This window comes from Geotrypetes seraphini, chromosome 1 (assembly GCF_902459505.1).
Source record: "Geotrypetes seraphini chromosome 1, aGeoSer1.1, whole genome shotgun sequence".
Classification (NCBI taxonomy): domain Eukaryota; kingdom Metazoa; phylum Chordata; class Amphibia; order Gymnophiona; family Dermophiidae; genus Geotrypetes; species Geotrypetes seraphini.
Genome location: NC_047084.1, coordinates 184,060,561 through 184,077,001, shown reverse-complemented (window position 1 = coordinate 184,077,001; position 16,441 = coordinate 184,060,561). Strand labels below are relative to the sequence as shown.

Below are 16,441 nucleotides of genomic sequence, written 5' to 3'. Positions count from 1 at the left end.
CAATCCAGAGATTCTACAAATACTGTGCTTGAGATGGCAAATCCAAGCCATCATCAGCCAACACTAAAAAAAGAGAAACCAGAGGCGAGAAAGAAGCCACGCTGCTACCCCCCTGACTCCCACTCCCTGTGCCCGCCGAAGAAGCTAGGAAGCTTAGAATTTTGAGACGAGGCCATGAGATCTAGTTCCAGGAGATCTCACTTCAATAAAAAGAGTTGGAACGCCTGAGCCAAAATTCTCAATATCCAGGATGTAGAAGATTTCACTATTACTAACATTTACACTTTCTAGAGCGTACATGGCACTGTACACTGTAATATATAATAAATGGGCCATGCTTAGATTTTGCGGAGAGAAAGTCTGTCCAACTCTTTTCCTGACCCATAAAATGATCTGCCAACAGAAGAGGAAGATGAGGGTCCACCCATTGAAGTAGAACCACAACTTAACCTGCCAACTGAGTACATCACCTACTGCCCAGGCTGTAGAGAAATACCCCCATCATAATACTGACTGAAAAGACCTTCAGCGTCATTCTGGAAGAATGGTCTGAAGCTCCAGAAACGGTAGCCCGACCATGCTCCAGAGTAGAAGAATGAACAAGTACTGAGTCACCTCTTAAGACCAGACTCCTGGAGCTGAGGATGGAAGGCACCAAGCCTCCCAACCTGACAGCCCGGGATGTTTGGTGACCATGAGCTAGTCTAGCAAAGACCGAGGCATGCCTTTGAAAAGAGAAATCTCGCTGAGCCACCAAATCATACAGAGCGATGCACGAGGAGCCTACCAAATAACTGGAGCCCTGAGATACTGGGAACCACCGGAACAAAAGCAACTGCTGTAGCGTTATAATGGGAAAGCAAGCCAAAGTTCCCAGTGGAGTCAGCAACATGGATCCTAGAACCTGTACAGAATCCCATACTCTTGGTCATGGTGACCGAAGAAGAATACAAACCTGAGACTGTGACTCATCGCTCTAGTCTCTGGGAAGAAACACATTTCTCTCCTATATGAATAAAAACATCTCCCCGATATACCTATAAATAGTACAGGAGAAAAGAGCGCTGTGCAAATTTGAAGATTCACATCCAAAGAACTGAGGAAAAGAAACCACCCTTTTCGTGTCAGTCAAATGGCCCGACTGGAAGACGTCCAAATCAAGCAGTCAGTCAAGAAGAAATAAGGTAAATCGTCTGGTAGCGCCAAAACGGTACCACTGCCCACATTTTCTAAAATGTTCGTGAAGCCTTGGGTAGGCGAAATGGCATGTGCCAAAACCAAAAACGCTGCTCCAAGAGAGGCAAGCAAACCTAGTGCCGATTCGGAGTCCATAGTAAAAATGTAAATATTCTCCCAGTTTTTCTGCAGAAATGTGTAACCCTGAGAAACTAATTCAGCAGAATGGGATCCAGCCTGCCCAATTCCCCCGTTTTGGGCACCATGCAGTAAGTGGAACAACGTCCCTTAGTTCCCAAAGAACTACAAGAACTGCCCTGAGGACTAGTAACACTTAAAAGGGAAACACAAAACATAGAGACTCCAAGAATGAACTGGAAACCTGAGGAGGATGCAAAGTTGCAAGCATCCTGAAAAATGTTCACAGCCCCCTGACCTGACATTATAGCGTCTTCTATCTCATGAGAAAGCCTGAAGAGTCATTGGAAGAAGTCAAGATCCCCTCAGAATGAAGTGCAGAAGGTCAGGGAACGGCAGGAATAGAACTGTAGGATCTGTAAGAAAGAAATTCTCCTAGGAAAAATCAAGTTTCGCAATGTAAAGAGGAGTATACTGGAACCTTGAAAACAGTACGAACTCCATGCAACGTGAGTGAAATACGTATGTCCTTTAAAGTGAATACGTACTAGACGCAATCAAGATGCTGCATCTACCGCCTCGTGTAAAACAACAGCATCCTAACAGGCATCAGACAAAGCTCACTCACTAATGAGAGCTTCAGGGATGAGGATAACAGCTACATAGCGCGCGCTCCTCCTCAGGTTTGATAGAATAGGTAACTGGCTCCTGGTTAGAAGGAGCTGCACAGCCCTTCCGTCTGGTCGGGGGGTCCGTGTAGCATGTGCCATGAGAAAATGGCGACAGGAGAAACCAGCGTGATAAGAATGGAAATCTGAAGTCCAGGCCCCCTCAGAACTAGAGAAAGAGAGTTCTGGCCGCAGGAAGATGCGAAGTGTCATTATGCCCATAGAGACAGCCCGAACTTGGAAACTGTTAGTACTACCTTTAGGCATAAATATCCTATGCCACTACTAGACACATGCAGCGCAGCACAGAGGCCTAAATAAGAAGGACAGTTACCAACAGACAAAGGCTCAATCTGCAGGGACCCCAAGAGAGACAATGAGATACCCGTGTGAAATACAGGGCACTATCTTACTGCTGATCTCACTGAGGTGCCGTATGTCGACCCAGTCCGGAGACAAACTGAGACTGGGTGACCTAGCACAGGTCAGAGTCTCTCTGGTAATCCCCTTGAGTGCTAACCCCATATTCCGATTAAACTAGCAGCTTCCTTCAAGGGAATACAGCAGGAACACAGCCATAGACATATAAATCTGCCTAAGCTTGTCCCAAAGCTGGTGAAACATGAACAACTTGTCTGATCCGGAAAGGAGAGAAGCCGCGGCATACCCTGACCAAAGTCAGCTGTAAATAAACTACTGTAATGCTGCAGCTCTCCTGCCATCGCCGGAGACCCAAGCGCACGCCTGATTCTCGCTGACACGTGGCCGCTGCATCAACGCTCCTAGAAACATAGTCGGATTCAAGCCCAGCAAAATTTACCCTGCCGCGGCCTGCATAGAAAGAAAATCAGACTTGGGGAATAACCAGAAGAATGGTGCAGTGCTGCCCACAGCGCCAAAAAAACATGTCCCATCTCACGCGCGCTGCTATAAACCGGCACCTGTACAATCAGCTGCACATGGCCATGAAAAACACTGACGAAAGAGAGCCTCAGAATAAACAGGACTACTACTGCTGCACTGAAACCCAACAAGGAGAACAAGTGCGAGCATGAAATTGCACCGCTACTGCCGCGCTGTAACCAACAAGGAAACCAAGCGCGTGCATGCAAAGAGCGGGAAAGTCCCAGCTCCCTCAACAGATTTCTAGTCATAAAACTTAGCCTCAATAAAATATCCATTCCTTAAATGTACGATGACCGAACTCACAGTACTAAGACTCCCAAACAGAACCTGAAGTTCAAATAACAGTAAAAACCAGACATACTCACAAGCTTGTTGTTAGGGCCGGTTGAAGCCAGTTAGAGCTAGTAGTGCAGCAATAACAGGGCAGAATGTAGCAACTGTGGTTTCTTTTTTTTTTTTTAAACAGAGAAGGGAAAGAAGAAAAAATTGAGACCCAGTCAGACTCTCTAGTAATGGAGGGAGGGTGAGGCAGGGACCTGGGGGGGGGGCCTAGGTGTAACCCCTAAAGCCGGAACCGTTCAGCCGGACATCCCTGTCTCACTGAAGAGAAAATCTCAACAGGAGAAATAGCATTGCCAGCTCACTGAAGAGAAACCTCAACAGGAGAAACAGAATGGCAGTCTCGCTGAAGAGAAACCTCAACAGGAGAAAATAAAGTTCCAGTCACAGCCAGAATTCAGGAGCTAGTTGAATAGCGACCATTTCCTGCTGGGAGATAGAGAATACTGGAGATACAGGAGGAGTGCCAGCCAATAGGACCACCTGTTAATCAGTTTCTCTATCTCTGCCTGCTGGTAGATGTGTGCTATCCCATTGGTCTCTGGATTCATCTGCTGCTGTTGCTAGGGAAGGGAATGATATCTGAAATGCGTGGGTGTGAGGGAAGGGTGGGGGGGAGGCTTTAGAGAGGTGGGAAGAAATGAGAAAAGGAAATGCAATTCTTGATGAAAAACTGGAAATATGATATAAAGGATCTGTAAGACCTAGGAAGGAAATGAGAAAGATATGTGCCTTTATAAAACAGCATACCAGAATCAGCTCCAATAATGTGAAAATTCAAACACACTAATTTACCTGCTCTGAAAGTGGTGTGAATGTGTTTATGCATGCAATAATTGTGTACATGTTTAAAAAAACCCACACCATATACATATCATTTCCATCTCTATTCCATGCAAACTAACCATGGGAAGCCTGCACAGATTTCACATAAAAGTATGCGGACTCTTTCCAGGTGCTTAGATCTTATGTGCATATGCAAAATCATAATTCTATAAACAGGCTTTGCACATAGCAAAAACTTTAATATAAATTACCCACACTTCACCCACTACTCACTAAAAACTCTAAAATAAAAAATATTTTTATGAAGCAAGACAAAAGACCAAGACTACATACAATAAAACCATATTTCAATTTTGCATCGTTTAGACTGTTAGTACACTCACTAATCCTAAACTCACTGGATTACTGCAACATCATTTACCTAGGATCCTACAAAAAAACTACCAAAACATTGAGAACAATCCAAAACACAGCCATACGACTGACTTTTGACCTGAAAAAAAATCCAACCACATCACTCCATATTTCAAAACACTGCACTGGCTACCAGTAGAAGCCAGAATAATTTTCAAATTTGGTTCTCTATGCTTCAAAACACTATTCGGTACTGCGCCCACCTACCTTCTGAAACACTTTGTTCTCCAAAACAAATTCCGCCTCATGCAGAACACTATTATTCGCCTTTCTGAATCCAATCCAATTCCAAAGATTCCTCTACAAGACACTTTCCTTCCAAGCAGGAAGGTGGAACAATACTTTAAGTTGCTTACTCCTTAACTCATACCAACCCGGTGTGTGAGTGTTTTGCAAGTTGAGCAAAACACTCCCACAAACCTTAACTCGCAAAACAAGCACTGTCCCGCTAAACAAGCACCCCCCCATCCCCGCTCGAACCGGCATTGCACCCTCCGCCCGTGAACGCCCCCCCCCCCCCACCCACAAGAACTGCATCGCACCACCGTGCTGGAAGCGGCATCCGCCTGCCCGCCCAAACAAGCTCCTTACCGAGATCTTGGAGAGAAAGGGAGCCAGAAGGCCTTGAGCATGCGCAAATGCTCAAGGCTCAGCCCAGGCAAGAGGCGGGATCTTTCCTTAATTGGTACCGGCATGCAGCAGATGGGGTAAGGTGCTTATTTGGGTGGGTGGGCTGGTAGATGCCGCTTCCAGCACGGGGTTGCGATGTGGTTCTCACTGGGGGGGGCGTTTGCGGGCGGGGGGTGATGGAGCAGTGCCGGAAGCCTCAGGTGGGGGGGAGGAGGAACGAATCAAAGCGAGTTTCCCTTACTTCCTATGGGGAAACTCGCTTTGATATACGAGCAATTTGGCTTATGAGCATGCTTCTGGAAAAATTATGCTTGTAAACCAAGGTTCCACTGTATTTGATAAATTCGTTTAAACTTCCTCAAACGATTTCCTCTACATCTACTTGCATGCTCCTGCCTTCTGATATATATAATTATGTTACACGCCTATTTGTTTACTCCTGCTTCATGCTCTTGATTTCAACTTCGCTGCATTCCTGCAGCCTCTCTTGTTGTAAACCGTCTTGAACTTAAAGATACGACGAGATATAAATAAAACTATTATTATTTAACAATATTATGCCTTAATTACGGATTATATAATGAAATATATTTCCAGATTTTTAATATTAGAAATACTGCATGCAGTTTTTAACTAATGTCATTGCTACTGACAACTTACCTTGAAAAAAGGCCACTAGTACAAGTGTGAGCTTTGAAAACAAAAATGTGGAATCACATTTTGGAACTGAAGAGATTCATTGGAAATATACTACAAAGTCCACAGCAAAACAATGGCAATGCACATCATGTTCGGTCTTATCTTATTTGCATGTACAGAAGAAATCAAAATGTTAGCATTAGCGAACACTTAACACAACACTGCCCGCTGGCCCTTCCTTTTAAAACACACCCAACATTCCTTCCTTCCTTTTAAAACAACCTCCGCCCCACAGTACCTTTTTAAATACCCCTTAAGCCTGGTGGTCCAGTGGTGTATGGGCTGGCAGGAGCGTTATTTCTGTGCTGCTGCCTGGGCCCTCCCCGCTTTCTGAATGGCTGCATCAATTCTTCGAGGCTCGCAGGCCACCGAGGAGCTATCAGAATCATGGTGGCATGTTCTTTTTTGAGTTTGACAAGTTTTGAGAATGAGAGGAAATGCTTATAGAAACTGATTTGTCCATTCCACAAGAAAAGCATCTGTCTTAAGGCAGTGAGGAGAGTATATCCTGGAGCAGAATTGAGGCAGTTTGTTGTTGTGGGGAAATACAAAGAGATGTATTTGAGGAGTGCCCCACTGAGAAAAAATGTGATGGAGAGGCAAGGAATTGAGTGTCCATTCGTGAGGTTGCAGAAGACGACTCAATTTGTCCGCCAGACAGTTTTTCTCTCCTTGAATGTAGACCGCTTTCAGAAAGGTGTTCTGAAGGATTGCCCAATTCCAAACCTTTTGAGCTTCCTGGCAGAGAGGGGGAGATCCTGTTTCTCCCTGCTTGTTGACATAGTACATGGCGACTTGATTGTCTGTACAAATGAGGACTACTTGATTGTGAAGAAGATGCTGAAAAGCTTTGAGAGCATTGAGGAATTTAGAGGTGACCCAGAGTTTGATGCATGTGTTGAAACTCTGGAAGTCTATGTTGAGGAAGATATCTGATGTGAAGACAAAGTTGTAGTTCAAAATTTGGTTCGTCATCATTGAATTTTGATACAAATGACGACCAAATTTGTCCATGGTCCTGCCCTCTCTTCCAGGAGGAACGGTGGCATAAACTTTAGCAGGATTGGTTCTTTTCAAAGAAGACTCAATGAGAAGAAACTGATGGGATAATTGAGACTTCTCAAATCTCTTACAATGGACCATCCTGTATCGAGATTCTAACTTTGCTAGCACAGCAGGAACAGAATATGGTGTCTCAAGATTTCGTTTGAAAGTTTGAGAAAGAATGGCATTCATGGGTAATTTACGAGAGACTCCATAGGAGGATGAGGCTTTTCTAGTTCTTCCAAATACTCTTTAGAGTATTCAAAGTGATGTTAAGATCTTTACTCATTTGGCAGAGAAACTTGGTAAAGGATACCGAATCTGAAGAGGTATGACCTCGTTGGGGAGAAGGTGAATGGGAACCCCTCGAGATACCTGGCATTGCAGAGAACGATGGTGAAGCCTCTCTGGAGCATTGATATCTGAGTCCATAGGGAAAGATGACCCAGTCATGGATTGTTAAGAGAACCTCGCAGGAAAAGAACTCGAATGACAAGAGAGATGAGGCTCTATGACAGATCTCTTCGACAAGGGAGATACCTGGCATTGCAGAGAACGATGGTGAAGCCTCTCTGGAGCATTGATATCTGAGTCCATAGGGAAAGATGACCCAGTCATGGATTGTTAAGAGAACCTCGCAGGAGAAGAACTCGAATGACAAGAGAGATGAGGCTCTATGACAGATCTCTTTGACAAGGGAGTTGGTGGTTTCTAAGAGTCTTGATGCCTCGATAACTGAGACCTGTCTCGAGAAGAAGACCCAGGTGTCGCTGAATGCCTCAACAGATGTGGAGAACTATGCCTCGAATCACTTCCCCTTGATTGAGTACAAAGGTACTCAATTTCCGGGGCACAGATTTCGCACGCATGGGAGATTTCGTCCATCAGACGCTGCATGACCAAGCGGAGACCGATGATGTAGAAGCTAAGTGGTTAACACTGAAATCAACCATACATGAAGCAACTAGCCGCTTCATAAAATCAGTAAATAAACGCCAAAGAAACAATAAACCCCAATGGTTCACCGCGGAGATCTCGCACCTCATTAAGGAGAAGAAAAAAGCGTTTCTCTCCTACAAGCGCACGGAGAAAAGATAGGCAAAGGTAGAATATAGGACCAGGTCTACAGCGGTCAAAATGGCAGTTAGGGAGGCAAAACTTCGAGTGGAAGAAATTCTGGCAAAAAACATTAAAAAGGGGGACAAATCCTTCTTCAGGTATATTAGTGACAGAAAAAAGAACACAGGCGGGATAGTACGCCTTAGAAGACCGGACGGAAGTTACGTGGAAGCAGATTCCGATAAAGCCGAACTACTGAATGAATACTTCTGCTCAGTCTTCACCTGTGAGGCACCGGGACACGGTCCGCAGTTGAAGGCAACACAAAGCACAGAAGACCCGTTTCAGAATTTTGAGTTCACACCAGGTGAAGTTTACAGTGAACTGGCAAGACTCAAGGTGAACAAAGCCATGGGACCAGACAATTTGCACCCAAGAGTGCTCAGAGAATTGAGCGATGTCCTGGCGAAACCGTTGGCTGAGCTATTCAATCTCTCCCTAAGTAAGGGGAAAGTTCCCCTGGACTGGAAATTAGCTAATGTCGTTCCTCTGCATAAAAAGGGTTGCAGGGCAGAGGCTGCGAATTATAGACCGGTGAGTCTCACATCAATAGTGTGCAAACTCATGGAAACACTAATTAAAAGCAAATTGGACACGATCTTGAATGAAGGGAATCTTCGGGATCCCAGTCAGCATGGATTCACCAAGGGTAGGTCCTGCCAATCCAATCTCATCAGCTTCTTTGACTGGGTAACAAGAAAGTTGGACTTGGGAGAGTCTTTGGACGTCATGTACCTGGACTTCAGTAAAGCTTTTGACAGTGTCCCACACCGCAGGCTGCTAAGCAAGATGGAATCGATGGGGTTAGGAGAGACACTAACTGCATGGGTCAATGATTGGCTGAGTGGCAGACTTCAGAGGGTGGTGGTTAATGGTACCCTCTCTAAAACATCGGAGGTGACCAGTGGAGTGCCACAGGGCTCGGTCCTGGGTCCACTCCTTTTCAATATATTCATAGGGGATCTGACTCAAGGGCTTCAAGGTAAAATAACACTATTCGCCGATGACGTCAAACTATGTAATATAGTAAGTGAATGCAGTTTACAGAATTATATGGCGCAGGACCTGCTTACATTGGAAAGTTGGTCCTCAACCTGGCAGCTAGGCTTCAATGCTAAGAAATGTAAGGTCATGCACCTCGGAAGCGGAAATCCATGCAGGACGTACTTCTTGAACGGAGAAACTTTAACTAGGACTTCAGCAGAACGAGATTTAGGAGTAATCATCAGTGCAGACATGAAAACTGCCAATCAAGTGGAGAAGGCTTCATCTAAGGCAAGGCAGATATTGGGTTGTATCAATAGAAGTTTCATCAGCCGAAAGCCTGAAGTCATAATGCCGTTGTACAGGGCCATGGTGAGACCTCATCTGGAGTACTGTGTGCAATTCTGGAGGCCACATTACAGTAAAGATGTGCGCAGAATTGAATCGGTTCAACGGACGGCCACCAGGATGATCTCGGGGCTCAAGGGTCTCTCGTACGAAAAGAGACTGAACAAATTGCAGCTCTACACTCTTGAGGAACGTAGGGAGAGGGGAGACATGATCGAAACATTTAAGTACCTCAAGGGACGTGTCGAAGTGGAAGATGATATCTTCTTTCTCAAGGGACCCTCGGCCACAAGAGGGCACCCGCTCAAACTCAGGGGCGGAAAATTTCATGGCGACACCAGAAAGTATTTCTTCACAGAGAGAGTGGTTGATCATTGGAACAAGCTTCCAGTGCAGGTGATCGAGGCAGACAGCGTGCCAGACTTTAAGAATAAATGGGATACCCATGTGGGATCCCTACGAGGGTCAAGATAAGGAAATTGGGTCATTAGGGCATAGACAGGGGGTGGGTAAGCAGAGTGGGCAGACTTGATGGGCTGTAGCCCTTTTCTGCCGTCATCTTCTATGTTTCTATGTTTCTATGAGCTGGATCCAGCCTGGAAGATGAATGTCGAGGGTTCAAAAAGGGTAACACCTTATGTGAAGAGGTAGGATTGGAAGTCAGATATTGAGCTCAAGGCACTCTCAAGGACTCAACTCCTTGCATAGAGTGTGTAGATTGAGCTCGAGGCACTCTCAAGGACTCAACTCCTTGTAATACTGCTGAGTGCTCAGGCTTGACTGCAGGAAGCAGAGTCAAGGCAGGAGTTAATTTGGCAAGCATGTTACCAAACTCCTAATGCAGAATAGTTTCCAACATATTCTGCAAAGCTGGCATCGAAACCACTGAATCTGGTACATTTGGTGTGGCTATGGTCTCCGAGGAAGATGGCCTTGAGAGTTGCCTCGATTTTGAAACACGTTTCCTGGGTAGCCTTGGACTCACAGGTTCTAAGGGTGGCATGTCCGGAGGAGTTGGCTGAGCTATCTTACCTGAGGGAGATAGTGAGGATAACGGCATCTCAGGAGAAGATTTAGCTGATTTCCCCATCGAGGAAGGTTTAAAAGAGGTTGAGGTTAAAGGTTTTTGCCCCGTAGAAGACTTTGCTAGAGTCGAGGTCGGGGCTGGAATCAGGGTCAAGACCTTAGGTAAAGGCCAATCCATTCCCCCAAATATTTTTTCAATCTGGACTCGATGACATTTAAGGGCTCGATTTTGAAGTGTTGCACTGCGGTTGCACAACTCTGGACAATGATCAGGTCCTAAACACTGTACACATCACTTGTGTGGGTCAGTGATGGAGATCGCACGTTGACACCGGCTATATTTCTTGAACCCTGTGATTGGCCAAACATGGAATAAAGCACAGCCATGACAAAATCGAAGCCTGCAGGCTGAGGCCATGGATTAGGCCCCGCCGTGACACGAATGAAAAACAAACAAAACTTTTTTTTAAAAAACCCAAACGCACAAATAACACAGCAACCCTGTAAATAAAATACTAGAGCCAGGGTGAGAGAAGGCTCGAGTTTAGAACTCTCGCTCAGAGCTTTAAAATGAGGGCTTCTTGGCTCCGCGAAAAACTTAGAACTGAGGAGACACGTCCTATGTCAGCGGGAAGATACTTGCGCATGCGGGTGCGGCGGTCGCAAACTTTCTAAAGTTTTTCACGCATGTCTGCTTGCGAGACTGTCCACATCGGGTCTCTGTAGATGACGTCGCCCATATGTTGAGAATATGCTGCCTGCTTATCCTGGAATAAAACCAGCTACGTTATCCGCTCTTAACACATCCTCTGGCAATGTGTTCCAGAGTAGAGAATGACACGGTGACAAAATTCATCACCGTTCCCATTCCCGCGGATAACCGCGGGAAATAATCCCATGTCATTTTTTAGTGTCTATTTCAGCCTCAGTCCTTCTACACCAGCATTCTTCAAAGCAAAGCTTGAGGGTCAGTGGTTCTGGCCATTCATACTCTGATTCTTCCCTCTCTCCTTAAAGAATGACATGAAGATGGTTTACCGCGGTTATCCGCGGGGACGGGAACGGTGATGAATTTTGTCACCGTGTCATTCTCTATTCCAGAGCTTAACTATTCTCTGAGTGAAAAAAATTTCCTCCTATTGGTTTTAAAAGTATTTCCCTGTAACTTCATAGTGCCCCCTAGTCTTTGTAATTTTTGACAGAGTGAAAAATTGATCTACTTGTAACTGTTCTACTCTACTCAGGATTTTGTAAACTTCAATTATATCTCCCCTCAGCCATCTCTTTTCCAAGCTGAAGAGCCCTAACCGTTTTAGTCTTTCCTCATACGAGAGGAATTCCATCGCCTTTACAATCTTGGTCGTTCTTCTTTGAGCATTTTCTAGCACCACTATATCTTTCTTGGGATAAGGAAACCAGAAATGATCACAATTCTCCACATGGGGAAACAGGCTGAGGACGACACAGACACACCGCAAGATGGGGATGAAAGTAACAAGGCTCGGGGGCTGGAAACCCATGAGGGGGTCGTCAGGAGCGCCAAACCACGAGGAGAACCAGCGAGGAAGGCAAGCAACCGGGACTTAAATTGCCTATACACTAATGCTAGGAGCCTAAGAGCCAAAATGGGAGAGCTGGAAGTCATAGCCAGTAAAAAGGACCTGGACATAATTGGAGTCACAGAAACATGGTGGACTGATGACAACAAATGGGATGTGGTCATACCAGGGTACAAACTCTATAGGAGAGACAGGACACACAAGAAGGGTGGAGGAATAGCGATATATATAAAGGACTCCATTCCTTCAACCAGGATGGAAACAACAATAAGGGAGGATGGCTTGGAATCACTATGGGTTAAGCTACAAGGGGGAACTGGAGCAGACATCAAATTGGGACTGTACTATCACCCACCTGGACAACTGAAAAAAATCGATCAGGACCTGGAGGCTAAATTGAGGGAGGTATGCAAAAGCGGAAATGTGGTGGTAATGGGGGATTTCAACTACCCCAGGATAGACTGGAGTATTGGACACTCAAACTGCACGAGATAGACCAAATTCCTGGAGGCTATGAGGGACTGTTTCATGGAACAGCTGGTCACAGAACCAACACGGGGAGATGCCACTCTTGACCTAATCCTCAACGGGCTAGGGGGACCCGCAAAGGAGGTGGCGGTACTAGCACCACTAGGAAACAGCGATCACAACATGATCCAATGCAGCTAGAAAGTGGGTCATCAAAGGTGATAAGAACCACAACGACAGCACTCAATTTCAGAAAAGGGAATTACGATGCCATGAGGAAAATGGTGAGAAAGAAACTCAGCGGCAACTCAGGGAAAATGGAGACAGTAGAAAAAGCCTGGTCCCTACTCAAAGGCACGGTGCACGACACACAGAACCTGTACGTCCCCAGGTTCAGGAAAGGGTGCAAAAAGAATCGAACAAAAAACCCAGTGTGGATAACAACTGCAGTGAAAAAGGCAATAAGTGACAAGAAAGCGTCGTTCAGAAAATGGAAAAAGGACCCAACAAAGGACAACCAGAAGGAACACAAAAGACACCAAAGAGAATGTCACTGAGTGGTTAGGAAAGCAAAAAGAGAATATGAGGAGAGACTGGCGAGGGAAGCAACAAACTTCAAATCATTCTTCAGGTACGTCAAGGGGAAACAACCGGCCAGGGAAGAAGTGGGACCATTGGATGATGGAGACAAGAAGGGAGTGGTAAAGGAGGGAAAAGAGATAGCTAACAGGTTAAATAAGTTCTTCTCGTCGGTCTTCACGAGAGAGGACACATCCAATATTCCAGATCCCGTGGAGATCATAAGTGGAGATCAGGATGAAAAGTGGTCCAACTAGAGGTAAGACAAGAGGATGTCCTCCGACAGATAGACAGACTAAAGAGCGACAAATCACTGGGTCCGGACGGCATCCACCCAAGGGTACTCAAAGAGCTAAGGAACGAAATAGCTGAACCACTTCGCCAAATATGTAACCTATCCTTATAAACTGGTGAGGTACCGGAGGACTGGAAAACAGCGAATGTCATGCCCATCTTTAAAAAGGGTTCAAGGGGTGACCCAGGAAACTACAGGCTGGTGAGCTTGACCTTGGTTCTGGAAAAGATGATGGAAGCACTGGTTAAGGACAGCATCTGGGAGCACATAGAAAAAAATGGACAGCTGAAGGTGAGCCAGCACGGCTTCTGCAAGGGAAGGTCGTGCCTCACAAACTTGCTAAACTTCTTTGAGGGAATAAACAGCCAGATGGATAAAGGGGAATCCATAGACATCATTTACCTTGACTTCCAAAAAGCCTTCGACAAGGTAGAAACATAGAAACATAGAAAAAAGCAGCAGAAAAGGCTATAGCCCACCAAGTCTGCCCATTTCAAGTATCCCCTCCCCTTAATTTACTCCCTTAAAGATCCCACGCGAGTATCCCATTTTCTCTTAAAATCCGTCATGCTGCTGGCCTTTATTACCTGGAGTGGGAGTCTGTTCCAATGATCCACTACTCTTTCGGTGAAGAAGTACTTCCTGGAGTCGCCATGAAACTTCCCTCCCCTGATCTTCAGCGGATGCCCTCTGGTGGTCGAGGGTCCTATGAGCCAGAAGATATCATCTTCTGACTCGATGCGTCCCGTGATGTACTTATATGTTTCAATCATATCTCCCCGTTCTCTTCTTTCCTCAAGTGAGTACAGCTGCAATTTTTTTAATCTTTCTTCATATGTGAGATCCTTGAGCCCCAAGACCATCCTGGTGGCCGTTCGCTGAACCGGCTCGATCCTCAGCACGTCCTTTCGGTAGTGTGGTCTCCAAAACTGAACACAGTACTCCAAGTGAGGCCTCACCATGGCTCTGTACAACGGCATCATAACTTCAGGTCTCCTGCTGATGAAACCTCTGCGGATACACCCCATCATTTGTCTTGCCCTGGAGGAAGCCTTCTCCACTTGATTGGCAACCTTCATGTCCTCACTAATGATCACCCCTAGGTCGCGTTCCGCCGTGGTCCTAACCAAGGTCTCACCATTTAGTACATAAGTTCTACGCGGGTTTCTCTTACCCAGGTGCATTATCTTGCATTTTTTAGCATTGAAGCCTAGCTGCCAAGTAATTGACCATTGTTCCAGCAGCAGTAGGTCGTGTGTCATATTATCAGGTAATAAGCTTCTGCCTACTATGTTGCAAAGTTTGGCGTCGTCGGCGAACAGTGATACCCTTCCTCTAAGTCCTTGCGTCATATCTCTTATGAATAAGTTAAATAGAATCGGGCCCAGGACCGAGCCCTGCGGCACTCCACTGATCACGTCCGATGCTTCGGATGGGGTACCGTTCACCACCACCTTCTGAAGTCTACCGCTCAGCCAATCCCCAACCCATGTAGTTAGAGTGTCTCCTAATCCTATCGATTTCAGCTTGTTCAGTAATCTTCGATGAGGGACGCTATCAAATGCTTTGCTGAAGTCCAAATATACCACGTCCAGTGACTCTCCGGCATCCAGTTGTCTAGTAACCCAGTCAAAAAAGCTAATCAGATTAGATTGGCAGGATCTACCCTGGGTGAACCCGTGTTGGTGTGGATCACGCAGTTTTTCTTCGTCTAGGATTGTGTCAAGATTCTGTTTGATCAGTGTTTCCATGAGTTTACACACTATAGACGTGAGACTCACTGGTCTGTAGTTTGCTGTCTCTGTCCTGCAGCCCTTTTTGTGGAGTGGGATTACGTTGGCGGTTTTCCAGTCCAAGGGGACCCTTCCTGTGCTTAGGGAAAGATTGAAAAGAACAGATAATGGTTCTGCCAGGACATACCTTAACTCCCTGAGCATTCTGGGGTGTAGGTTATCCGGTCCCATGGCTTTGTTTACCCCACGAACGGCTGCTTAAGAAGCTGTGGAACCACGGGGTGCAAGGGGATGTCCACTGATGGATCAAAAACTGGCTGGCAGGCAGGAAACAGAGGGTTGGAGTAAAGGACCTAACAATACTGGAAGAGTGGGCAAAAAAGTGGCAAATGAGCTTTAACATAGAGAAATGCAAGGTCATTCATGTAGGGAAAAAGAACCCGATGTTCAGCTACAAAATAGGGGGGGATCACTGCTAGGGGTAAGTAACCTTGAAAGAGACCTAGGAGTGATGGTAGACACAACATTGAAGGCGTCGGCCCAATGCGCGACAGTCTCAAGGAAAGCAAAACAAATGTTGGGTATCATTAAGAAAGGTATCACGGCCAGGATGAAGGAAGTCATCATGCCACTGTATCGTGCAATGGTGCGCCCGCATCTGGAGTACTATGTCCAGTACTGGTCGCCATACCTCAAGAAAGAGGGAGGGAGTCCAGAGAAGAGTGACTAAACTGATAAAGGGTATGGAAAACTTCTCATATGCGGACAGGTTGAAAAAGCTGGGGCTATTCTCCCTGGAAAAGCGGAGACTTAGAGGAGACATGATAGAAACCTTCAAAATCCTGAAGGGCATAGAAAAGGTAGACAGGGACAGATTCTTCACACTGTGGGGAACCACAAGTACAAGGGGGCACTCGGAGAAATTAAAAGGGGGCAGGTTTAGAACAAACGCTAGGAAGTTCTGTTTTACCCAGAGGGTGGTGGACACGTGGAACGCGCTTCCGGAGGCCGTGATAGGACAGAGCACGTTACAGGGCTTCAAAGAAGGTTTGGATAGGTTCCTAGACGATAAGGGGATTGAGGGGTACAGTAAGGAGTTGAGGTAGGTTATAGGAATAGTCAGGAACCACAGCACAGGTGATAGACCTGAAGGACCGCCGTGGGAGCGGACCGCTGGGCGGGATGGACCTCTGGTCTGACCCGGCGGAGGCAAATTCTTATGTTCTTAATTCTTATTCTTATGAGGTTGCACCATGGAGCGATACAGGGGCATCAAACCATCCCTTTTTTAATAATTCCTAGCATCCTATTTGCTTTTTTGGCAGCCGCCACACATTGGGTGGAAGATTTTGGAAATAAGCATCTTCCTATCTTACATTTTCCCTCCAAAAAAGGTGAGGAGTGTGTGGCGCAGTGGTTAGAGCTACAGCCTCAGCACCCTGGGGTTGTGGGTTCAAACCCCGTGCTGCTCCTTGTGACCCTGGGAAAGTCACTTAATCCTCCATAGCCCCAGGTACGTTAGATAGATTG

At 46.0% G+C, this 16,441-nt stretch overlaps 1 protein-coding gene across 8 annotated transcripts in view; it reads right to left on the bottom strand.

Annotated features, from left to right (window-relative positions):
• Positions 1 to 16,441, bottom strand: part of HPGD (15-hydroxyprostaglandin dehydrogenase) — a 287,193-nt gene that overhangs the window by 168,972 nt on the left and 101,780 nt on the right. For 4 of the 8 annotated variants that reach the window (XM_033942717.1, XM_033942726.1, XM_033942707.1 and 1 more), the window contains exon 5: positions 5,718 to 5,748. The exons of the other annotated variants lie outside the window; for them this stretch is intronic. In XM_033942717.1, the coding sequence (XP_033798608.1) occupies positions 5,718 to 5,748 (31 nt within the window). The remainder of the gene's footprint in view (positions 1 to 5,717; positions 5,749 to 16,441) is intronic. 8 annotated transcript variants of the gene reach the window in all.